General features: G+C 40.1%; 1 protein-coding gene across 1 annotated transcript in view; it reads left to right on the forward strand.

Moving 5' to 3' along the window:
* ctnna2 (catenin (cadherin-associated protein), alpha 2) overlaps positions 1-27,382 on the forward strand; it is a 331,452-nt gene that overhangs the window by 36,623 nt on the left and 267,447 nt on the right. Inside the window, exon 3 of the mRNA XM_039802047.1 lies at positions 26,191-26,386. Coding sequence (XP_039657981.1) covers positions 26,191-26,386 — 196 coding nt within the window. The remainder of the gene's footprint in view (positions 1-26,190; positions 26,387-27,382) is intronic.

The raw sequence follows: 27,382 nt of genomic DNA on the forward strand, positions 1-27,382 counted from the left end.
GAAGAGGTGACAACAAAGAAATGATTTGGACAGCTGGAAAACAGTGACATCTTTACAAGTCCAACATATAGTTTATAGATAATTTGACACCAGTGTGATATTAATTAGTAAATTTTTCAAGATTTTCTTTTCCACAATAATGTTACAGTTCAAATTTTTAATCAAAGTTTGCAATAATGAGAAATCCACCCTAAAACAGTATAGGATACATACAACCTTATGTTGGTAATACACTTAAATCTAAGTTGATTTAATATACAGGCACCACAAATAAAATTAGATTTTGCTCTCTTTCATCTTTGGTTTTATATTGTAATACGTGATACATTTGGTCTCTTTTATTGTTCCCTCGCATGATATCGTGACATGAACTCAGTTCTCAGATGTCGCGCACACCCTGAGAATGTTTAGCCTGTTTCTTTGTTGGGTTCCACAATGAAACATTTGAAATATTTTTGCATCATAGTAAATTCTCATAATTATGAATGCATTCAACGCTAATGTTTTTGTAATGCACCTCATGGGCATGACACCCAAATGTAGACTCCTGAATCTTCTTGCCATTTGTCATTCTTATTTCTTCTCAACCTAACATCTACGTGCATTTAATAGTGCGACTTAAATAAAGTTATGTAGGCCTAGTTTATTTTGTAGTGGTTATATTGAATGGACAAATGGTTAACATATGGGTATTACCTAGGCAAAACCACTTGCTATATGGTGATTGTGTAGACACACACGCACAAACACAACCACCGCATTGAAACTGATGTCCTGAGACAGGTGATGATTGTAGGTAATACTTTATTTTTACACAGTAGTATGATAAGGATGACAGCTGTGTCATTATGCACTGTGGCCCCTGCTTCTGTCTTCTCATTACCTCTGCCAGTGCCTCAGGGTCAGTACAGGATCTTGTGAAACACACTTTCATCTGTCTTCAGGCTCTATCTTCTGACACCTTGCTATGTCAGCATATGGCTTGCCCCAGGGTTCTGAACAGCAGCCATGCACAGATGCTGGTTGTCCGCGCTCGCTCTGCTTTTCTACCATAGAAAATACATCACATCAGAACAGATTGCCTTAGAAACACAACCCTCCTGGTTTTAGTACAAACTTAACTAGCCCCTATGCTGCCTAGTCAAAAGCAATCATATTATTGTTAGTTATGGCTTAAGCCACTAAAGGAACTGCACTATAAATACACATTATAGTATTAACTCTTATTACATGTGAGTGGACTGCACTCACACTGTTTGACACTTTTCCAGATTTCCAATGACTAAATGACTTCATATAGATTAAGATATAAATCAAACTAAGAATTTGAATGCAATGTTTTCATCAGTTGATCAAAACTGACATTCCACACTCGCTTATTAATAAGACATAAAGCAGACATTTTTGACTTGTCACAGTAGAGAAACGCTCAGGTATTACTAACTTATTAATTGATAACATTAATGCTGACTCCGTTCTATTTATGTGTCTGTAAGCCATGGCAGTGTGATTGTGAGCCAGCACTAGCCTGATTGACACCAGCCCCTTCTCAGTTGTAACTGAGAGTGGGTCTGGGCAAGGTTAATTTGCAGCTCATTTCCAAAAGGGCGCCGCTCAAATGCCTCTGGGCGAATTGGATAGTCCTTCAACCAATCAGACCAACGATCCGGGTGATGTAGCAGTGACAGCAGCATCAACGGGTTGCTGCGCTTCGGTAGCCGTCATGTTGAATGTAAACAAAAAGCTGCTCGCCGTCGCTGCGCTATCGTCATTGTGTAAAGCCTGCCTTTACGGTTGTGATTGGTGTAAATCCCGCCACAACGGTTGTGATTGGTGCCTCGATTTGGAAAAATTGGAAATGGGCTTGAATGGGCTCTTGGCCAGACTGACTTGCAGAGCAAATTTCAAATTTGCCGGAAGTTCGTCAGGGTTTTCCCAGGCTACTTTACCACCGTATACCTTGAAACTGACAAGCTACATGGAATTACACCTGTACTTTGCCAACAGTGACATGTCCAATACATCTTCTATCATTGGAGTACAGCTACTTCATAAATCTTATTTCTATTTCAAACTCAACATTTAAAATACATTAAGTGAAAATAATTAAGTGAAATTATTAGATATAGGTGAGCTTTTAAAAAGACTGTCCTTTTTTACATTCTTGCCTTTATAAAATGTTGATTGTGTTGTTTTGTATTCAATGCCAATTTTGCCATTTAGAAACAATTTATTACAAAATAGCAACATTATACAAAAAATGATGTTTACTAATGTTAAAGAAGACAGAGGAAGACACAATCTTCTTGCCAAAGGTGTCACAACAATAAAGATGGATTGAGATTAGATGGCCACTTTAAATTAAGGTTGTTGCCAACTTCTGAAAAAAAAATAATGTTTATATTTCCTTATGCTTAGTTGGCAGAGTAAATTTCACTGAGGTCTTGAACAACAAATCATATGCATATTTAATGAGGACATCCTTGGGTAGTTGAATAAAAGCATGTTGCTACCAAATCACTTTTTCTTAAAATATAATTTGTTGCAAACTGAAATACCTTATTTTGGGCAATACATACTTTGGAGGCTACATAATTAAAGTATTTTTTTAGATGAGAAAACTTACAGTTTGAAAAGCAAGTGATATACAGCATGATGTCCTCTTCAGAGTGACAGGAACATCAAGGCTACAGAACAAAAACATTTTGCTTTCATCATCAGGAACAAACGGAGATAGTTTCTTTTCTTTTAAAGACAAAGAAAAAGCCTGCACACTCCCACATTTTAAAACCTTCACTGACTAAACTTTAAAACACAGAAGTGTTCTTTTGTCTTTTTAGTTTGACAACAAGTAAAATTGAAATACAGCTATCATAAAACATTTACATATTTTATCCTGTTTAAGGCTGCAGTTTTCATTATACTTCTTGATATAGTTTACCATGTCACAAGCCCTTATTCCAGAGGGAGAGGGAGAGGGAGTCATTGTTTCTATAATCATTGAATATTGCCTGTGTCAGGCATGAGAGCTGTGGGAGCAGCAGAGGAGTGTCCACGGTGCCTTGTAATTTCTGGTAATGTGTGATCCAGGACAATATTGTAACAGGCTGCTAGGATACTTTTACTTTCCACCACGTTTTGCCTAATCAGATATTTTGTAAACCATCACAAACGCACACCCTTTTACTGTAGTAGTGCCCTCGATTGATACGACTGTGACACAATGCCACTCACATTATGCTGTGAAGATGCTGAGCAGAACTATGGGTGAAAAACAACTGATCTATTTGGAAGCTTCAAAGGACTCTGACTGTGAGCTAGCAGAGGTTTTGCCTCCTGTTCTGTCATATGTCTGTAACTGAGAATAAAAGAGTAGGAGGATGAAAGGGAAAGGGGCAGACCGATAATACCAGATTCTGATTGTCTGTATGTTTGGCTGGTCGCAAGAAAATGAGTGTTGTTTCTCTATTCAGTCTTTTGTACTCTTTAAATTGTCTTTGTGTTACTTTCCCCCACACAACCATCCTCTTCCTATATGACCTATGAACTGGGGTTAACTTGATAAACACTCTTATTACATTATAGAACAGAAAATACCACAAAACAAATCCATTTCCATAAATAATTTACTTGCTGAGCTCAGCTGCATAGTCTACAGCTCTCCATCCAGTCTTGTTTCACTTTGCTGAGTTTTGTATTTACTTAGAGGCAGAGTTAGTGTTCACTATACAACTTTTGCTATGTTTCCTTTTAGTGCATCATTTGGTAATTCTGTAGGAAGTTGAATTACGTTGGTTGCATAAGATTGAACCCAGTAGTAACTTCAGCTTTTTATGGTAAATAGTTTATCTTTGCACTGCATGAACCAAATTAATAAAAGTAACCTTGGGAATTTATTTCTATCAATATGAGCAGATATCGTGTGCACACAAATTGGTCGTGGTGCTTTATAGGTGCCATGGCATGAAAATTTCACTTTATGAGGTTTTTTAACATTAATATGCGTTCCCCCAGCCTGCCTATGGTCCCCCAGTGGCTAGAAATGGCGATAGATGTAAACCGAGCCCTGGGTATCCTGCTCTGCCTTTGAGAAAATGAAAGCTCAGATGGGCCGATCTGGAATCTTCCTCCTTATGAGGTCATAAGGAGCAAGGTTACCTCCCCTTTCTCTGCTTTGCCCGCCTAGAGAATTTGGCCCACCCATGAGAGAGAGACATCATGGCTTTCAAACGAGCAAAGTGGCAGTTGGTCAAGGCCACATCCCCACTCTCCATCTTGCCCCCCCCCCTCCTCAATAGCTGCAGACACAGAAATGGCACATCCTAAGGAAAGCTCATTGTGGGACTGGCTCTAGTGGCTGTAATTTCAGGAAAGACACTTCAGATACAGTATTAGGGGACCACTACGGTCTATATAAAAGCATCCAAAGAGCACCATGTCATGGGACCTTTAATTCTTGAAAATGGATGAACGGACTAGACTCCATTCTACAAATACTCCTCACATTGTCCATCCTAAATCAATATTAAAATTGGGCTTTTCAATCAATTGATTTTTCAATCAATAAATCAGTCAATCAATCTTATTTGCACCATGAAATCGTACAAGGTACATTTCCAGTGAAATGTAATCCCATCAGCTCCTTGTGCATGTTTTATCATAAAGCAGAATGTGGCTGCCAGATTGGCACACAAAAAAAGAGTCGAGGATGCAGCCAAGTCTCGGCGAAAGGACACCACAGCTACTGACATCCCGCTGGCCACCCAGCTCACCAGCCGACGCCTGCACACTGGTCTAGCAGGATGCCCAGCAGAGAATTCTCAGTCGGTGTTCCTAGTAGGTTCGCAGAGTCGGCAGGAGACTGGCAAGTTTATTTCCTGATGCTGATGAGGGATTCATAGCCACATGCCATTACCGTCCAACGTCAACCACATAAAGCACATCTAATATTTGTAAAATAGACAATTCAGAATACACTTTGCAGAGCTGACGAAGAGGTGAATGGAGATCTGTGCCTTCTAGTAGGGTTTCTAATGTTTTTTTGGAGTAAAGATATTATTTTTTTGGGGGGCATTTTAGGCCTTTATTTATAGGCAGGGCTGGACTGGCCATCTGGCATACCGGGCATTTTCCCGGTGGGCCGACGGACTTTTGGGCCGAACCGCCGATATAAATAGGCCTTTTTTGAATTTTTTGGCCGGGCCGGCCCTTAAAGAACTCAATGCGGCCCATTGGTTAATTTTCTTTATTGGCACTGGCCTGACCCAATCAAATCCAGGAACCCCCTTCCCCATTCCGGGCCGCAAATTTACGAATCCCACTATGGCCACGCCTCCCGGCCCTGAGACACGAAGCTGTAATATTATGCTGGAAGTTTAGCATTCACGTTAAAATGGACAAACGACCACCAAAGTGCAAGGGAGGTGCAGAGAAATTACAGGAGAAAAAGATTAAGAATCTACAGGCGGATTCCTCAAAAATTTCGGACATGTTTGGGGCTGTAGTAGCTTCTTCAACATCAGCATTACCTGAAGTAGAGGAAGGAGGAGGAGGAGGAGAAGTGGCTGGCTATACAGAGAAGCAGAAACAACATGATCATGAAGAAGCCGAGTGACCATGACTGGGCCATGGGAGCGAGTGAGGAAAAGATGGAAGAGAGAATAGATGATGTGGTAAGGAGTAGGCAAATTAACAGGGACTCTCATGAAGGGAGGGATCTGTGTGTGTGTGTGTGTGTGTGTGTATGTGTGTGTGTGTGTGTGTGTGTGTGTGTGTGTGTGTGTGTGTGTGTGTGTGTGTGTGTGTGTGTGTGTGTGTGTGTGTGTGTGGGGTGTTCGTGCGTGCGCACGCGTGCCACGTCATAACGATAACAAGCAGTTTGGCTGTAACATTAAAGTTAGTGGCTGTCAGGTAACCTAACTGTTTAAGCTTACATTGAAAATGCTAGCGGTTAGCCTGTTGGCTAGCTGAAAAGTCTGTGGGATCTATAAAATCAGTGTTGATACAAGCATCAGTGTTCCTTGAATAGCTTAATTAGCTTCTCTTGCATTGGTGCTCTTTTCCAGGGCATATACTGTACTACTTTCAGCTTTATTGTAGCTTTTGGGAAGGGTTATAGTTATGGTTATAGTATTTAGCAGACACTTATGTCCAAAGTGACAAAATATGAATCTTACAATAGTTAAAAATAGTTAAAAATTAACAGTAAACTGTTTTTAAAGTTGCTAAGCCAATATTAAGCAAAATAGTAATAATATCAATAATGACAATACAATATCAATAATAAAAACTAATAAAAATACCATAAATATACAAATCATCACCCCTCTTGAAGGATCCAAAACAATCACATGAACGCTGAACACTAGGCAACTCATATCATAGCATGCACGCATATTTTAAGAGGACTGTCTGCAGGGAATGTGTCTGACCAATCACGGTGGGTGTGGGCCGCCTTGGCCAAAAATGCCAGGGCCAATTTTTTGTCCCAGTCCAGCCCTGTTTATAGGACAGCTGAAGACATGAAAGGGGAGAGGGGATGGGGGGGAATGACATGCAGCAAAGGGCCACAGGTTGGAGTCGAACCCGCGGCCGCTGCGTTGAGGAGTAAACCTCTGTATATGGGTGCATGCTCTACCAGGTGAGCTGCCCAGGCGCCCTCCTTCGCTCTCCTCTGGTCATTTTCTGAATCTTCCATCTTTACCTCAGACCCTGAACTGGAAAATCAACTATTTTCCAACCGTTGGTTTTGAACAGAATATTCTGCATCAAGATGAAAATCTTTCTGATTCGCAATAATGACTGGCTTGCTCTACATTAACCCTTACAAAGTGCCCTCACAAATACCCTTCATGTACACTACTTCCTGCTAACAATCCCACAATGCAATGCTCTGTATTTTACAGATGCGAAATTACCATTGAGCGGCTCCACATCTGTCAGAGATGATGATGAATAGGAAGCGTGAGAATCTCAATTAATTAGGCCTAGACAGCTTATTACCTAGGGAATATTGAATGACTAAACGAGGAAGTGATTTCGCACACAGTACCAGTCATTTGTCAGATCTGTGACCAAGCTATTATTACGATTCCTTGACTACTTGAGCTAATTTCTGAAATCAAAGTTTGCAAACATAACTTTAGACTGTCACAAGTCTCACGGACAGCAAGAGCTGAAGTATTGAAATATGAATCAAGAGTCAGTGTGACTGTAATGCCCGGTTGGATCTAGTATGATCAATTGTCATCCTCCATGTGTGGTGGGCAGAATTTGGTGTGGGCACCTCTGTATTATCTGCAAGCGTTAAAAAAGGGACATTTAGCTGGAGTATACAGTGAGGATGAAGTTGTTGCAGACAATTTGACTTCCCTGACAGAGGTTAATGTCAGACAGAGACAGAGACAGAGGTTTCTTTTGGGAGGGGAATGTTGACGGACAAATATTGATGGAAGGCTTGTGGCGTTGGGAATGAAATATACAGTGAGAGAGAGTGCTTTACAGTGATCACATTCAGAGGATGCCAGTAGAGTTACAAGTCCCTTGATTAGTTTACTGGAGGTGGCCTGCTGCTTGGGAAACAATTAAGTTGTGTACACTGTACTGTAGGTATACTAAATGTCCTATGTTGCTACTACTGTGTAACATCTCATCTAAACCTTATTGGTTATATTCTCACACTTTCCTTAAAGCCGTGTTTTCTGTGGATTGCTGCATTGATTTCTTTGACACTCGTCATTGTGACTATATCTCACACTTGAAGCCATTTCAGAATGAGATTTGAGAAAGCTTTTATGTGCCTCCTCTTTGAAGTGAGCAGCATTTGGAATAGCATATAGTATGCCATTTGTTGTGAAGATTATGTGAAAACCTCAAGTCACGTCATGCAAAAAAGGCCCAAGTATAATGAGGACTCATTGGCATTTCTACCGAAGAAATAGACAATTTTAACACAAAAATGCAGTAATTTCGCATAGTTTTAACTAAGTAAAGGTGGGAAGTTTGAGAGTTAAAAAGAATGCGTTGTTGCTGAAATGTTCTAATTGGCCAGTATTTCACATTGATTGTGCTGCTGTTTTCCTTAGATTAGTTCCCCAAGGTCTAATCGTTGACTCTTTTTTTTCACACATACTAGATGAATGGTATTTTTAGGTATTTCTTGGCAAACAAACAAGTTGTTCTCTACAGAGAACAATGTGCTCCAGCCGATATTTGGATCCAGAATTTGGCTCCCGCATTGGGCTTTGTGGAAGCTGTGTGATGATTTCAAATGTGTGCAAAATTGTCTTTACATCCAGTGGTTTTAAGCGTGTATACCTGGAAGACTGTATTGACCCACTCTGTGTAGCTCTATCAACTATGTATCAAAAATTGCAGTTAGTTACCTCAGTGAAAAAGGCATCTGTGGTGGGAATGATAATGCATGAGTGGAAGGATCAAACAGAGTATAGGAACATGGGCTAAGAAGGTTACTAATGAGGAAATAATATGAGCTCTTGAAGCAGAATGAATCTCAGAAGTTCACCTTGTAAAATGTGAGAATCATTGCAGATAAGGCCATTGATTCCACTGGCTCTGCTTTTCTACTGAATCATGTTTTCTTGATGATTACAACTTTCTAGGCTGATTCTGAGTTCCGATTTTCTTCGAGTTAGGCCGGCCGATTTCATTTTTTCTATCCATTTTACAGCACACACAAATATTTATTTTCTATCTTTTCTTTAATAGAACATTTTGCACAGAACATTGAATATTTTTTGAACAGATAATGGATCACTATAAAATAGAACTATATAAATTACTCCTGGTGTGGGAAATTCACACACATCTAAAGTGCGATGTTAGAACCATTTCCTTCTTTTCACATCCAATATCCAACTAAAAAAATGTGATTTTGGTTTTTGGTGTTGTCCCTCCACGCCCTACTTTTTCCTTGCAGGTGTTGCATATTGCAAACTTGTTCTCTTCTGCACACACGCTGAAGAATTTCCAAACAGCTGACATGTTGCAGGTTAATTCACGAGGTTCCCTACATGTGCGAGAATAGCGCAGACACGGGTGTAACACCGCGAGCAGGTACGTGCGACATGTGGCGGAAAAGTTGAGAGAAAGGAAAAAGAGACTGTGGTGTCACATCCGTGTGTGCGTGCGTCCTTGAGAACTGTAACTCGTATAACTTACAGTATGTTGTCAGTTAATTGTAGCATTGACCAGCGTGAAATCGGCATATGTCAGACTGACCTGCCGGTCACCGGTCATGGCCGAGCACATGAAAACCGGCCAATTCCAGTCACCGGCCGGTCTATCGGTGCATCTCTAGTCGATACTTATTTTCATACAATCAAGTATCAAAAACTGAGGAGGACACGCTGTTGGATACTGTCCTCCTCTCCTACTCTTTCTTCAATGCCTAACAAATCTATCTATTTCTCTCCTTGACCCTGTCTTTATGATTGAGCAGCATTGGTTGAAGCCTGAAAATATTGTAAACAAATTAATAACATAACTAATTACAGTGGTTGGACTGTTCAGCTCTGTTTCAGACTGATACCTCCGGTTCAGGCTGGTCCTCATCCTCAACACCTGCATTTTAGTAGATTAAAAAATGACATAACATTATTTATAATAAGTTTATTTGATTCACAGCTACGTATATTGTTTTGACCTCAACAACCCAACTGCATTTTACTGCAAACTTGCAACTAGTTAACTTTCTAAAGCAGGAGACGAGAGCGAGACGCAAGAGACGGAGGAGAGCAGGGAAAGAAAATGCAGCTGAACGAATAAGCTGCGTGTTTTAAATGGCGTTAAAAAAAAGAAAAAATAATGGAACGCGATGTGCAGCGGCAGGTGTTGATAGTGTGGTGCACCGCCACAAATTAGTCTATGTGTGGGAAACACTGTAAATAATGTGAGACCTAATGTATACTTGTGGTGAATAATATCCGGATATTAGTGTAAAACGCTACAAAGTTAAACAAAACTGTATTGCAACCTAGTTAGATAAACCTGACAATTTAAAAAACAAATTTTAATCTATTTGAGTAGGACAAATAAACTAAAAAAATATGAAAATATTTAACAACCAGCGCCATGTTTTATAATTCATCAGTTTTCCCTTTTATCCATCATTGCACAGCACAGTTACTCTCCAACATTTATCTCTAGGCTTTAAAACTGTGCATGCTTCCAGTAGTTTTTTTATGAGGATATGGTTGACAGTGAGCACGCTGCATGGTTAACAGTGTCAGAGCTTGACACCCTGAAACTTCCTGCTAAAACTCTTCCTCTCTGCCACCCAAAAACCCTAGTTACCAATCGTAATGCTTGCTAATCCTCACTGCTTTGCACTTCAGCAGTTGTTAACTTCAAAAGATGTTTTAAATAAAAAAGTGAGCACAGCCTTCATTCTTAGAGGATTCTTAGACAGGGCTGTAGTGTCAGTTCACATTTTCAGGAAAATATACAGTATGTTTAGATATAAAGTATATTTACATGTGTTTTACTTACATGCAAATGTGCAATACGTTTGTGTAGTTATCTACATTTGAATGTGTATCTGTCTTGACTATATTAAATATGCTGTGTATTGTTTCTACTATGTGAACACCCTATGTGGATCATAGTCTGAAGCCATCACAGCACCCACTTTGTGCAAACAGGTTTCTATGGTGATTGATTCACCCACTTGGAAAAATGAAGTGGACCCCCCACTTGCTTTTGTCCCCTGAGCTTTCGCACACATTATGCACTTTACACATGGGCATAAACAGGCCTCATAAATTATTTGACAGGGAAGGTTATGTATATCACTAACTGTAGGAGGGTGGCAAAGGTTAAAGGAATCTCTCAGAAGCTATGTTGTGCAGTATGGGTGTGCATGATGATGCATGTGTGCAGCTGGCTACACATGCACACACATACACATGCCTTCCCTAATGTTCAGCAGTTAAAATGCATCACTCATCCGTTGGATGCAAGTCTCAGAGGCAGAAGGCGGAAAATTGAATGGCTACGCAGAGCCACAGGGATTTACTACTGAGTGGACAGTCCACTGGCTGGCGCTCTGGAGAGGAAAGGACGCATGGCATTTAATACTATTGATCAGCAATAAAATGGGAGGGCAAGGCCCAACAAGCAATGGTAGCCTCACCAGTGCCGCAGAATAATCACTTATATTACCTGTTAACTCTTTCCTATCTGAGCCTAAATGTTGTAGGACTATGGGAATAGTTTGATATCTCATTGCTTTTAAGAAAAAAAATTCAAACAACAAATTCTGTTAAACAGAGAAGGGCTTAAAGTTGTCCAATACTACAATGGATTTTATCCATTCGTCTGTTTTAGATTAATAAAATCAGTTCGGTATGCAAAGGCTGTGGTAACAAGTTGATGTGAGTTTTGTTCATTATCATTCCAGCACAACATGTTGGAATCCAATGATGTGCAAATATTTGTTATCCAATCAGCAGTGAGCTTCCATCTCCAAATTGCAGTGCAAAACCCTGCATACTTGAGCAGGATTTAAAAGCTTGTTTCTGCTTAAGTATGGCTCAGCAATTTTGTGTGGATTTGTTCTCATTGCACATCTGTGGTTCTGTGTCTTTCTTGCCCAGTGACCGTGTCTTGATGTGCCTCCGCGGTCATTGCTGTGTGCATGTTTCCTTCCTTGCACAATCAGTCTTTGGGAACATTTGGAAATGTTCCTCCGGGAGAGTGCTGACCCAGGAATTGCCTACGATCCACAGTAATTAGCTGTCCACATGTTTTGTGCAATATTTGCCATGTCAATATGAACCCAGACATATTTATTTGTAGGTGGTAGCCTAACAAGTGCTGAATCTGTTCAGCTTGCCAGTTGTTATAGATTTCTTTGTTTGTAATGATTAAAACCTTTTTTTTTGCATACTGTCAGCTTAATCCCTGTGAAGCTCTGCACTCATGCTCTGAGACCTCACTGGTAGAACTAGTATATGTGTACACTTTTTGATGATTACACATTTTTACACAGCTGGAGCAGTAGTGCTACTGCAAGACAGCACAGCCAGATACATACAACTGTAGATTAAGGACTAAAACTGAAACATGCACATACCTATGTGAATGTGAATGAATACCTGTCTGCTTCACCAGTTTCGGAGTGGCCATCTTCAAGCAAGGCCATTCCACACGGCTGCACTATTTATGGCCCAAGTAGTGTTGCAAATGAATTCATTACACATACTGTATCATCAACAGAGAGGTCTTTATTAATATTATTATTAAGTAATCTAAACAATTGTTTAGATTACTGAATTAATATTGGAACAGACTTTTCACAATAAAGGATAAACAGCCTTTTAAATAAGTTTATAATGTGATTTACGTTACTATGATTCAATTTGGACTCCAAAATGTATTGTTTGATTTTGATTTGGTCTTTCACCTTAAAAACCCAATCGCAATGTTTGTTTATGATAACTTCCGGGTAGAAAACTCCTGCGTGCCGTACATACAATTTAATGGTGACGAGCAAACAACTCAATATACTCTCATCTTATTTATCTAAAATGCATGTTTGATGCTTTCATGTGTCTACACTTTCAATAACATTAGATTGGAAATCTAATTTACGTGTTGGGCCACAGACTAAAGAAAATGACACCACCTAAACTAGCAGTCAGTCTGACCTGAGGTGAGATGATTAGATTTGGTTTATCAAAGAAGCTAGCAAAGCAACACAGTACAGACAATAAGCACAGGAGAAATGCAGGTCAGACCACCGTGTTTAACTATATATATCTTTAAACATTTCAGTTAAGGCTGAAAATGACAACAGAAATAAACGAGTTTGACGTTTTCACATATCTCCTCCATTTGTTTGTGTGTGTGAGTGTGTGTATAAGAGAGAGAGAGAGAGAGAGAGAGAGAGAGAGAAATGGAGGGAAAACACTTGGAATAAAAGGCACATTGAGTCTTGATTTTCGAGGTTCTGACAATGATCCCACTCTCATTCAGTACAGTAGCTAACTTCTTCCGAGCAGGAGAAAAGAAATGTGGCATTTACAGTTTTAAACCAGGCTATATTAGTCAAACACACAACATATCAACAATGCACCGTGATCAGAGTGCATTCACAGAAAATAGATTGAACTCGATGGTCCAATCAGATTAATAAATCAAGCGTGCAGCAATAGCACAAGTATTAATCTAAAATCACACTAATGTCGTAACAAGTGGCAGCATTAGCCTTACTGACATTAATAAAACACACTATTCCTCTGCCCGGAAACTTAAGCCTCCTTACTCAGGGCTGGACTGGGACAAAAAATTGGCCCTGGCATTTTGGTCAGACACATTCCCTGCAGACAGTCCTCTTAAAATATGTGTGCATTCTATGATATGAGTTGCCTAGTGTTCAGTGTTCATGTGATCGTTTTGGATCCTTCAAGAGGGTTCTCAAGACTTATCTGTTGCTCTTACACTTAAATAATTCATTCATTCTTAGAGTTATGATTTGTATGGTATATTTATTATTTTTTATTATTGATATTTGATAGGCTATTGTATTGCTATTATTGTTATTATTACTAGTATGCTTAATATTGGCTTAGCAACTTTAAAAACAGTTTACTGTTAATTTTAATTATTGTAAGATTCATATTTTATCGCTTTGGACACAAGTGTCTGCTAAATACTATAACCATCACTATAACCCTTCCCAAAAGCTACAATAAAGCTGAGAGTAGTATATGCCCTGGAAAACAGCACCAATACAAGAGAAGCTAATTAAGCCATTCAAGGAACACTGATGCTTGTATCAACACTGACTTTATAGATCACACAGACTTTTCAGCTACCCAACAGGCTAACCGCTAACATTTTCAATGTAAGCTTAAGCAGTTAGGTTACTTGACAACCACTAACTTTAATGTTACAGCTAAACTGCTTGTTATCGTTATGACATGACACACACACACACACACACACACACACACACACACACACACACACACACACACACACACACACACACACACACACAGCCTCCCACCCTTCCTGAGAGTCCCTGTTAATTTGCCTACTCCTTACCACATCGTCAACTACTCTCTCTTCCATCTTTTCCTCACTCGCTCCCATGGCCCTGTCATGATCACTCGGCTTCTTCCCTGTCATGATGTTGTTTCTGCTTCTTCTATAGCCAGCCACCTCTCCTCCTCCTCGGCTTCAGGTAACGCTGATGTTGAAGCAGCTACTACAGCCCCAAACATGTCAGAAATTTTGGCACATTTTGAGGAATCCGCCTGTAGATTCTTAATCTTTTTCTCCTGTAATTTCTCTGCACTTCCCTTGCGCTTTGGTGGTCATTTGTCCATTTTAACATGAATGCTAAACTTCCAGCATAACTATTACAGCTTCGTGTCTCAGGGTCGGGAGGCGTGGCCATAGTGGGATTCGTAAATTTGCAGCCCGGAGTGTGGAGGGGGGTTCCTGGATTTGATTGGGTCAGGCCAGTGCCAATAAAGAAAATTAACTAATGGGCCGCTGTGAGTTCTTTATGGGCCGGCCCCAACCGGCAAAAAAAAAGAAGGCCTATTTATATCGGCGATTCGGCCCAAAAGTGCGTCGGCCCACTGGGAAAATGCCCGGTATGCCCGATGGCCAGTCCAGCCCTGTCCTTACTGTGTGCAGTCTTTTAGGGTTAACGAAACAACTCCACCCTGGCAGGGTTCTCTCTTCTGCAGATTTGAAACGCTGGTCGCTTGTTTCCATAGGGTCCAAGATGCTCGTCAGAATCACCGAAATTAATCCACTTTTCTTGGGAAATGGAGCTATTTCAAAGCAAACATTTGCTTGTGTGTCAACCTGTAGTGACTGAAGTCACACAAAGAGAAGAAGTGGGGGGTGACGTGAAGTTTTATAGCTCAGGCCACCAGACATGGCTCCATGCTGTTTTTAGAGTCCCTCTAAACGAATGGGAAGGCTCCGAATTCTTGGAGGTGCGAATACCTTATCTGCAGCCCCTCCCTCCGGCCATTTTGTGGTCCCTTTTCCTTGTGGTGACCTGTCGGAGTTTGGTGAAAAGGCTCTGGAATTTACGAGTAGGCCCAGACATCTTTGTCTCTGAGCACATGTTGGCCGAAAACCCTTTGTTTGAAAAAGATAATGTTTAACCCACTACTGAATGGTTCCAACAGTTGGAAATGTTTTTGTGCACACTTATTTGGTTTACAGGAGAACCACAGTATGTAAAATAGCATGTTATACATTAGAAGCACCATTTACTGATAATACTGCGGTTCAGCACATAACAACATAATGAGCCAAACTGTTCAGTCTCTTTTCACCCTCAAGAAGTGTTCACACAGACATTTTAATACTCCCCTCATCAGGCTCTTCAAAAAACCAGGCGAGACTTACCTGCTTCAGTTGGCTCAGCATTAAATATTTTATACTGTTGCATCATATAGGAGACAGTTCCTTTTCCTTTACCTATTTTTTTTTTTCCATCCCATCGCTTATGTCCAGTCATATCATTCTAAATCTGCTGATCAGAGTTCTGCATTTCAGTCTTCATGCTATAATAAAGATTGTGCTTGCTTGCTGAGATTTCTATATGCTTAGTGAAAGCCAATTTTATAATTGGCTTAAGTAATAATAATAATAATAATAACAATAATAATAATAACTTTTATTTTTATAGGGCCTTTCATGAAACCCAAGGACACTTTACAGAATTACAGTGGCTATACTAAGGGAGCGTGTAGGCTGTGGTGAACAAGTGGTGTTTCAGGAGGTTTTTTAAAAATGTCCAGGGATGTAGCATTTTTTCGAATTTCTGCAGGGAGGCTGTTCCAGAGGGATGGGGCTGCAACACTAAATAATAGAGACAACTCAGTTCACTCATTCCTACGAGTCACTGCCTTCAGTCTGTGGCAGTTGTTTAAAGGTAACTGTTGTTTGCTGTTTGCCTTTTAACATTTTAAGATGTGTACCAGCTCTATACAGGTTACATGACCATAGTCTACCTAGTAAAGCTTGTGGTGTGTGAGCAGTCAGGGCTAAGCCTGAGAGAGGACATAACTTGTGGCTATATGGAAATAGCCCCAGTTGTTGTGCATAAAACCCAAGCAGTGCTGCTAATAAACACGATAAATGGGCTTGCCCAGGGCCAATTACCAGCTGGCAGAAAGGGCAAGGCAGACTTGCCTAGACTGAATTTAGTTTGTTTCGTATTAGACCACATTTGGATGCATTCGGCACACATTACTGTGGCCTACTTCATTTCTTTTTGCAAACTACTTTTGTTTCTACCTCCTAACCTGATGCATCCATTTGATTAGTCTGTGTGTTCAGTTCTTATTTTTTTTACTTCCAATAGGTATTGAAGTTTTCAGACTTTTTTTGTGTTGAAGTCATGACATGCACAACATACCTTTTATGATGTAATTTATCATTTGACTACACAGTGCTACAGTAGGCCTTGTGCGTACTTGAGAGAACAGGTTGGATCCTATACTGCCCTCCCCTTTAATGGCCTCATATGCCCACAGAGGGAGAATATCTTAAGTACTATGTTTGAGACCAGGCAGATGATTTAGGTTATATGATAAATATGTCACATAATCTCAGTTCAGTTTTGCAAACTGTTTACTAAAAGCACAATAGCAAGTGTACTGCAAAAGAGAAGTCCTACAATTTGTTTAACCTAAATGCGATTCCATTGAGTGGGAAACTAGTCCCATTCCCATATGTATATTATTATTGTTATTTACTTAAAGGGCCTATGACATGCTGCTTTTGGATGCTTTTATATAGGCCTCAGTGGTCCCCTAATACTGTATCTGAAGTCTCTTTCCCGAAATTCAGCCTTGGTGCAGAATTACAGCCACTAGAGCCAGTCTCACAATGAGCTTTCCTTAGGACATGCCATTTCTGTGTCTGTAGCTTTAAATGCTATTGAGAAGGAGAGAGGTGGATGTTGGGGGTGTGGCCTTGACCAGCTTGCGGCCACGGTTGTAGCTCAATTTCCTCATTTGCGGGCCAAATTCTCTGGGCAGCTGTAGGCGGCGGGCAAAGCAGAGAAAGGGGAGGTAACCTTGCTACTTATGACCTCATAAGGAGCAAGATTCCAGATCGGCCCATCTGAGCTTTCATTTTCTCAAAGGCAGAGCAGGATACCCAGGTCTCGGTTTAAACCTATCGCCATTTCTAGCCACTGGGGACCATAGGCAGGCTGGGGGAACTCATGTTAATGTTAAAAAACCTCATAAAGTGAAATTTTACTCACGTTTCATAAGATGTTACAAAGTCATATACTTGACATTTACTCAGTGTTTGTGGTAAGTGACATTATTGTGTTTAAGTTTTTGTGTGTCTGTGTGTTGTTGGTATTGCTATTATCTTTCCGACATACTCATTGCTTGCCGTGTTGTAGCCTTACATAATATTGCAGCATTTTTTCCCTGTTTTCTTGATAGGCTGAGTATGAACTTGATGGCTGCCGGTGCTGAACATGTTCCAAAAGCCAGGCTATTTGTCATATGCCGTGTCTCTGTGAAAGTGACAGTGATTAAACTCGGATGCCTCAGCAACCACAGTAAAACGTTGTGGTGTCAAAGGACCTCAAAATGTAACGTAATTAAGCTTGCAACAAAATCACTGTCTTTCCTCCACGCAATGTTGGTCCCTCCCAGGGATGTTTGTTAAATCTGATTTCCACGCTTCATTTAATCAGTGTAAACTCTGCTGCCCATTTATGTAGGTCTTTCAAATTCATTCTCTGCCTATGCCTCTGGGAGTACACAGCAGCCTCTTCACTCAGCTTGCGTGTACTATATCATTTCAACTCATCTGTCTTGAAAAAATGTAGCCAGTAATTTAAGCTGAGGTAATACCATTCAGAGTCGACAAGTTTCATGTTCTTGGTATTGTGCATGCTGGTTCACTGTCACACTGTCATGGCTTATTGGGAAACTTGAATTTCACGGAGCCATTGTTAATATGATTAGTAACACCTGTGTTTTTCCTACTATAACAAGCCAAAATGGCTGCTGTGACAAAGGCCTATAATACATGTTTGTATCAGTCTGCAACTGTTTCCACTGCATTTCTTTTAAGATCATTATGAGGACATGCAGCTCGGCATCTGCGTGCAGACACAGCAAGATATCATACAGTAAAAATAGCCCAGTAAAATCTGTATGAAGGTAGATCAATTGAATCAGCCTCAGTGCATGCTGTGAGGTTATTGCGGGCATAATTAAATATACATCAAGCTTTTTTAAGTCACTGTTGCAGAACAAAATGTCAACAAGCTTTGACTTGACTGAGTCTATCCCTGTGGGAAGCTACACGACACATGCCCAGCCCTCTGTTAATGAATAAATGAGCATTTAAAGTGCAGATGAATCATGCAGACCCATAACTCAGTATGTTCTCATCTGTTTCATGGAAGAGGCATGATGTAGACATAGAAGTTAGGTTCAGCCAAGATAAAAGATAAATCCAAACACTTGACCACTAATACCTAAGCTAACATATCTGACAGCCTCCGAAGTTCAAAGTTCAGCCAGAGAAACTCTGGGGCTGTAGAGAATTGAATTAACCCCTCAACTTTCTGAAATGGCATATATTTTAGCTCTTTTTATTTCAAAAATGATTTACTAACGCCTAAATCTTATCATTCAAAAACGGTAAATGTTGGGTAATCAGTTCACACATCTAGTAAGCTAGTATAATGTACACAGAACCCTTAACATCAAGCAATTGAAAACCGTATGCGGTCGAATGACTTATCTTTCATCCCTATTCCTACAGACATATTTACAGTGCTGCCTCTAATACACAGTGTCTCTTGCCAGCTTTTGGCAGTTGATCTACTGTTTAATGGTGTAGGCAGCCAATTTATGGATGTCATTAGCCCCAATTATTGCTCTGCTTGATTGAAAAACAGCTGAAGAATATAATGGCATTTTGAAGACCAGGTGCACAGCAAACACTATTTCCATATGATGTTGTGTCCATACACAGTGCTAAACAAATGAAATGATGTTTTCATTAACACTGCAATGAAGTCCGATGTCTTCCATGGCCTCCCCAGTCTCCACTTCAAAACACTGAACCTTAATGGGACTTTATGATACACAACGTGATCATTTATGAAAACATATCAAACACCCAACCACACTCAGATCAAACCTTGTATATAATTGTTCTGTGAAACATTTAAGCTTTTCTGCAGACAAATAATCGACTCCTTGCGAAGTACTTATGTGTAAAACCGTGCTTAATGTTCAGTGCCTTTATTCTTTCTCACAAGATCTAGTTTATTAGCCAACAGTTATTTCATTTTTTTAATAGTGGCAATTAACATGAAGCGGTACAGAAACTAGCATAAAGACTTAGTTAAGTGACTCAACTGTTGACCAGGTGCCTGTATCTGTGGTGTCCTGATGTACCATTTAAAAAGACAACTGATAGCCAATCAGAAATGAGTAATTCTTTCCTCTTTACCATGTGTACAAATCTAAGACTCTGCAACAAGCTAGATATACTGTTTTGGGTTTGAGCATAAAAATAATACAGGGCTCTAGAGTGCGACCAATTTGGTTGCAAATGCGACCAAAATTTGTAAGGGTGCGACTAAGATTTTTCTTAGGTGGCACCGGTGCACCTAACGTCCTCACATCCGCTGCCTCTCCACGAACGAAGCAATGTCGTTTATATGGATATGGTTTAATGTTGCGTTACATGACCCATTCCTTCTGGAAAGCCGTGCCTGTGTTTGGATCTCTCCTCCGCGCAGCCCCGCCCCTATTCACACACACATGGCTCACCTGCAACATGGAGAGACACAGCGCCGCCGGTCCAAACTGCTTACATTTGTCTACAGTTTGAATTGTTATTAACACAGCTGTATATTGTTAAGTATGAGAGGGAAACCTGTATTGGTACCAGTGTTTCTGCCGGCAACTCTCTGTTATTGCGGCCTTCATGGCGAAAAACACATTAGAAGTTATTACATGCAAGTAACTTCAGTTCGTTGAGTAATAGCATGTAAGACGGAGCCTGCTGGATCGTAGTTCATAAAAATGCAGCGCAGTGACGATACAGACATTTCATAGCCTACACAAGACGTGTGTAACGCCGTTGACCCGCCAAAGCGCATTCGACCCGTGCTGGACGCATTCATAATGAGTCAGCCGTCACTCTGTGAGTAGCATACGCTTCAGTCCATCGTACTCCCCCTCTCTCCCTCTGTCTCCCTATGTCTTTCGGTCTGTTTTTTATTTTTTTATTTTAAAGATTTCGGCCTTTATTTTGATAGGAAAGTTGAAGACATGAAAGGGGAGAGAGAGGGGGGAATGACATGTAGGAAAGGGCCGCAGGTTGGAGTCGAACCTCTATATTTACCAACTGAGCTATCCGGGTGTAATCTTTCTCTTTAATCAGTCTGTTACTGTTGTTGAAAACAAGTGAAGGAGCTTTCTCACTATATATATATATATATATATATATATATATATATATATATATATATATATTTTAATATATCCTAGGCTATTTATTTCAGATAACTTTCATTTACATGTGTTGCAGCTGTATATTTTCAAACTGGTAAAGGAAACCCTGTCTTTGTATTTTATTTTAATCATAATCTGTTTTAATAAAAGAGCTTGTGAAAAGTGGCTTTGACTTAAAACTGAACATTTAGCCCACTTTGTAAAAAAAAAAAACAGAGCTATATATCGTGTATCGCCATTCAGCGTTAATGGCGACGCAAGGAAAAATTTGGGTGCACCTAAATAAAAACATTAGGTGCACCAGTGCAACCAAGGCAAAAAGTTACTCTGGAGCCCTGTAATATGGCAGTGTTAATCAGACGTATGGTACAGGCTATTGTAATGAAATAATTAAGGACCATTTCTGCATCACTAGCTGCTATTGAATCAACCTGGACACATCAATGTACTGTTTACCTGCTGAAGGATTGGGAGTCTATTTGTCTGTCTGTCTGTTGGTGGTGGTGACTTTACGCTAGCCTGCATATGAGTGTGTGTGTGTGTGTGTGTCTGTATGTGATGTGGAAGGAGTTTGTGTGTGCTTTCATGTGTAATAATGATGAGGTATTGATTCAACAAACTTAGATTGAAATAAACACACCACTGCACTTCATAATGAGCACTCGTTCAGCTGTGTGAGGTGATGTTGAGCAGACGAGCTGATGGTAAACATATGTATCAAACTTAGTTGTCAGGGTGGCTTTGAAAACAGATTCTAAAAACAATAATGTCGTCAAATTATGAATAGTCTATATAAATGACATGTACCTCATTTTCGGCTAGATGTCAGTTACCTTCCGCTTTCTTTGTGTTGGCATTCTAAACTCCGGTCGATTTATGACGACTATGGTTAACTTCTCCTCAGATCTCTGCAGGGTAAATCCAGACAGCTAGCTAGACTATCTGTCGAATTTGAGTTTTCTGTTGCACGACTAAAACAACCTTTGAACGTACACATGTTCCACCAGAGCAAGTTTCTTCCTAATGCTATTTTGCAGAGGCATCGTTGCTCCGTCCGGTGCTTATAGCGCCGGCCAAGACAATTGTGATTGGTTTAAAGAAATGCCAATAAACCAGAGCATGTTTTTCTCCTATCCTGGAATGCTGTGTGGACTAGCCAGACCCTCCTTTGCAGCGCTGTGGAGGAAGGTCCGACAATGCAAGACCAAATAATGAATTACCTTTGCGTCAAAAATACTTAAAAAAGCATAATAACTGGAATGGTTAATTCGGGCTTATATCAGCAATACTATTCCTGGATCGGTCCTGTGCAAGGACATACATCACTCAAGTTTTTCTTGCAATCTAGAAGCCATTAAAGGGGTGATAGAATGCAAAACCGAGTTTACCTTGTCATAGTTGAATTATGAGAGTTTGGGGGGTAAAAACAACATACAGAGAACCTCAAAGTCCAATTGACACCTCTCTCCTATGCAAATCTCACAATTTGAAACTGCTGCTGAAAACAGGCGAATCTCAACAAAGCTAATAGTTGACGTCAACTCGGTGGCTGTACCTTATTTGGCTCTTCCTTGTACCTTTGTCACGCCCCTAAATTTACATAGGCCACTGATCTGGGACCAGTTTGTCTTGTGAATCTAGGTTTTGCAGATCTCAGAAATGTTCTACATTGTTCCTCTGCTATTTCATTACTAAATTCACTTCTGAGACTTTTTTATGCGAGAAATCAACTATGTAGAGCTCAAATATGGGCCGTTTTACGAAAATTGATGGCTAATTGCAAATTTAGTCCGACTGTGTCGGAGTTCAGGAGCTCCACAGTCTAACGTGACAGCGGCCGTTGCCTGCCTGGGTTGCTGCCTTGCCGCCCGGCCTGTCCTCCATCGCAGTGATTCAACATAAATGTAGTATATACATTGAATTTCGTGACGGCATTTATATCACAGCTACCCTAAGGTCTTACAAAGCAAATACTTTTGTCCGATTTCACTTTAAAGTATTTTTGTGAATTTTAGAGGTCTTGTTAGGTGGAGGCTAGCTAGCTATGTTTCCCAAGAAAAGATTGCGGATACACTTTCGGCATACATTTTGTATATTATCACTTTAAATTTCGTCACGGCATTTATATCACGGCTACCCTACGGTCTTACAAACCTAACACTTTAGTCCGATTTCAATTTAATGCATATTTGTGAAGGAGGAGGCTATGTTTGCCATTCATTCCTATGAACCCAGAAACGGTGACTTTGCGCTGGGTATGGAGCGCAGCGGGGTGCCCGCTAATGGAGCTCCGTCAGGGCAGCGGCATTTGGTAGTCCAGTAACCCAGAAACGGTGACTTTGCACTGGGCATGGAGCACCGCGGGCTGCCGGCCGTGATGGCGTTCCATACAGCTCACAGTGGGGTCTATGAAGGTGGACAGGCCAGGCGGCGAGGCAACAACCCAGGCGGCACTGGCCACTGTCACGTTAGACTGTGGAGCTCCTACAGTCTACAGTCTGACCAAATTTGCAATTAGCCATCAATTTTCGTAAAAGGGCACATATTTGAGCTCAACGTAGTTGATTTCTCGCATAAAAAAGTCTCAGAAGTGAATTTAGTAATTAAATAGCAGACGAACAATGTATAAAATATCTGGAGTGTGTGTGACGTGGTGTGCATGGAACAGCACGGAGGGAACGGGGTGTGTGTGTGTGTGTGTGTGTGTGTGTGTGCTTCAACCAACCAATCAGTGCACAGCTCATCTAAATATTCATGAGCATGCCATTTAAGGGAGAAAACCTGTCATTTCAATCAGGCCTATTTCACAGGGTTGCATTAGGGCCCATAGAAGAGCACCCGGACTATTTTCAGCCCAACCAATGTTACATACCCTATAAGGAGACCTTAAGGAAGTGTGAAATACCCTATATAACCATTCTGTCACCCCTTTAAGTAATAATTCAGCCTAGACAGGACATAACTTTTTGCTCTTACTGTAGAAGCTTTTCAGAGTGAATACATTCAAACTAATCATATCACCCCATTGTGCTGGTTCGGCTGCTGTCACACTGATACTCCTACAGTAAAATGTGACTGGAGTGTGTAATGAGCAATTCTGTCCATGTGCTTCCTCACTGGCCTCAGACAGACGTGTCATTGTATTCAGCAAAGGTGTCACCGGTACACAGGCAGTGGAAATTATTTCACCCTTCAATGAATTCTTGACGGCTAGCAATGATTGCTGCTCTTCTGTTGCCTGTAGGCTCAGTGAGTTTAGTGTATTGCTTGTTTCATAGCTTCCTGTTAATTACTTTCAAAGTAAGATTGTCTCTTTCAGAAGAGGTGATCATTTTGGTTTGATGATAATGACACTTTCATTATAGCTCAATGTTATTGATATGGATAGTTTAAAAACATATTTTCCCACATGATTTGTGTGGATCTACAAACTGTATCTCAGTGTGTGTCCTGATTATCTCTAAGTACTTAACAGATATTTCTCAACCCTGAGGCTTGCATGTTCTTGAGAGTATGTGATTGCTGCTTAGCTAAAAGCTTTTAGTTCTTAGTGAGGATGCCTGTTCCTTGTCATTTTGTGACTTCTTCTAAGCAGAGTGCTTGTCTGAAATGTGTCTTTTTTTTCTTGTGACCCTTACAACATCAATAACATGAACCAACACTTTGTGTTTGCACCAAACATATGTCCTAGCATGTCATCTTCTTGACTGACTGTCCGCTGTGGGGAGAAATCAATAGTTGTATATTCCAATTAAGAAATGCTTCTTGACTGTACTAGAAGCTTTCTTAATGGAAAATATCTTAATGCATTACTTCTACAAAGCATACTCCTGCAAAATGCTGACTATACCAATACAATTAGATCAGGGGCTCATTTTGTAGGATTCAGTAACACATCATCCTATCGATTCTGTGCAGTGTAGCCTATCCAAAAGAGCTAAGATCAAAGGAATTGTTGCAGAAGGCTCACTTCTGTTACATTTTTCTTAGGATGAGAAGGACAACTTGATGGACTGACAGTACTTTACAGCACTCCTACTAAAGCTGAGCGATAAGTATTTTCAGGGAGTCCTGCCTAAAATGAGGCAATGTACCTGATTAATGGTATATCAAATTTAGCTTGTTTCTGTAGCTGTAATAGCATTTATAATGAATTGCCTCGTTATAGTTGTGGAAGCCAATATTATGGAAAAAGACATGGCTATCTGTCATTGTAGTTTAACAGCATGTTTTCCAAAGTTGCTTCACTATGCATTCACAAATCCATGACACAATATACTCCCAGCATTATAAGGGAATGTACATTTTCAGAAAAGGAGAAAAAAAAGAATTAGATTAGTAGAAATTGATCTTTTAATTGGATTAGCATTGTTAGGTAAAAGCAGAACAAAGCTTTGTGTCTGTTTTAGTATTATGAAGATTATAATATGTATTTCTCTTTTAATGCTTTTCTTCATTTACTGTCAGCTGTTGACCGTAGAAAACCATGCAACAGGTTAGAAACTTGGAGCAGTTTTGAATATTTCAGACAACAACATTTTGGACTGAGGGCGGGAAGAAATTAAAATAAATAATTGAATGTATACCTGGTTTTGTGTCATTTTCTTTTGTTTTGCTCTCAGTATCAGTGGCTGATCTCCACAATAGCAATGTGCTGTTGTAGCGGGTGTGTACTCTCTCTCTTGCGTTGTGTTGTGTTACAGACGAAACCGTCACTCTTCGTTGGCTATCACAGCCGTTTATTCTGGTAAATAGCAGAATAGTTTCGTCACTCTAAAGAGCTCCAGTTAGCATGAAACAGGCTACTGCAGACTGGTTAACAGTATTATACATGATATTAAAATGATACAAAATACCAGTATGAAATCACAAAAGTAGACAACTGTACCTGTTAAATTGCAGAATAGTGTCTCACAATCACATTCGTCACTATAAAGAGCTCCAGTTAGCTAAAATTATTCAGTTTACTGTTGCCACGGTTGTATCATAAAAGTTAGGTTATCAAGCTAGGCTAACCAGACTAGCAAGCTAGCACAACGTGGTGAGCTTTTTCATTTAAGCTAAAACAAAAGAAACAAAACAAAACTGGCCTCTAATATAAAATTTGAGACCTCCCGTGTGGATATACTAGATGCATACTAACATATTATCACAATGAACACATTTATCTAACTATAACAGTGGAGCTCAGTATATGCAACTTACCATGAAACAGGCTACTGCAGACTGGTGATAATCAGGGTTCTAAATTAGCACCGTTTACCAGCCAAATGCTGGTGAAATATGCAAGTGGCTGGTAGATTTGCTTCACTCACCAGCCAAAAAACCAATGGTAATCTATTGAATGGCTGGTAATATTTGAACATTCATTAGCCATTTGGCTGGTAGACGAAAATGTTAATTTTGTAGCCTGGTGATAATGTATAGGAATTTACCCTAAAGTCTGCAGAATAGCACCAATAGATGGCGCTCATGTTACAGAAAAAGCCTGTCTCATATGGAAACTACTGGCCAAATGAAAAGTTACCTTTTAATGGCAAGTGGAATTATTAACTCCGCTACACCATGACCCACAAAGGCTTGACGACACTGACACTGTTGAAAATGCACAAAAGCTGCAATATGTTACTTCCATATACGTCCATATGTTACTTAACCAACTGTAATGACCTCTCCTCTTGCACAGGTGACTACCCTAGTGAACACCAGTAACAAAGGACCGTCCAGTAAGAAAAAGGGGCGCTCCAAGAAGGCCCATGTCCTGGCAGTGTCTGTTGAGCAGGCTACCCAGAACTTTCTGGAAAAGGGTGAGCAGATCGCCAAAGACAGCCAGGACCTCAAGGAGGAGCTCATTGCTGCTGTGGAGGATGTTCGTAAGCAAGGTGAGCTTGTTGAATGTTCTTATGCACAATGCTTGTGTTTTTTTTTTCCTGTTTTATCATTATATTGCTTTGATATTGGTCGAAAAAATGCATTGTCAGTCTGCAATATCCCTGCTATTCAGCATCAGATATGTAGTAATTGCTCCTTTCCCTCAGCACAATTGTTATTGTTTTTTTCCTTCATAGAACAATATTTGACTCACATACTCAATCTATAGCAGGGATCTTCAACAGTGGGTCTTGGGCCCCTAGGGGGTTCTCAGAGTGCAGTGCAGGGGGGCGTCCAAATTATTGTTACGTTTTTTCAAAAATTAAAAAGTCTTAACATGAATTCAACATATTGGCAAACATAAATCCCCACTGCTAACTGGCCCATAGGTAGGGTATAGTCCTAAGGCCATCAACATACACAGTTCATCCTAAGGATTCACTGTGCTACATGTATGTTTAACATTAAAACATGATTTATAAAATCATGCCAACAATTATTAGGCTATTTCAATAGCTTAGTTTTATATGAAAATAAATGTATAAAGGCTTTAGGCCCAGTTTAATATGCAACTTCATTTTATACAATATATGTAGTAGGGGGTCCTTGCTCTGTCTCTCTTTCAATTAAGGGGTCCTTGGCTTAAAAAACGTTGAAGACCCCTGATCTATGGTATTACATGGTGTATGGCTGTGAGTTGTTTCTGAACTTTCTAGAGCTTCATCCATCATTAGTAGAAGGTTGCCCACTTATAAGTTCACAACAGTCATAGTTAATTGGAGATCAATGACTTTTAAGTATTGGGGGTGAGGGGGGTAGTCGTAGTCGTGCCATGATAATTAATGGCTACATTCAGATTTTACAGATATTGTTGACTACATTGAACCTTTTTTTTCTAGGATTGAAGGCTACACAGGGAGCGTAATTGCTGTAAAAATGTTAATGTTTGGAGAAAGTATTAAGTGCTCTGAGTGTTAGAACAAGTCAATTTACAAAGTACTTTAGAC

This window comes from Perca fluviatilis, chromosome 1, assembly GCF_010015445.1.
Source record: "Perca fluviatilis chromosome 1, GENO_Pfluv_1.0, whole genome shotgun sequence".
In the NCBI taxonomy this organism is placed as follows: domain Eukaryota; kingdom Metazoa; phylum Chordata; class Actinopteri; order Perciformes; family Percidae; genus Perca; species Perca fluviatilis.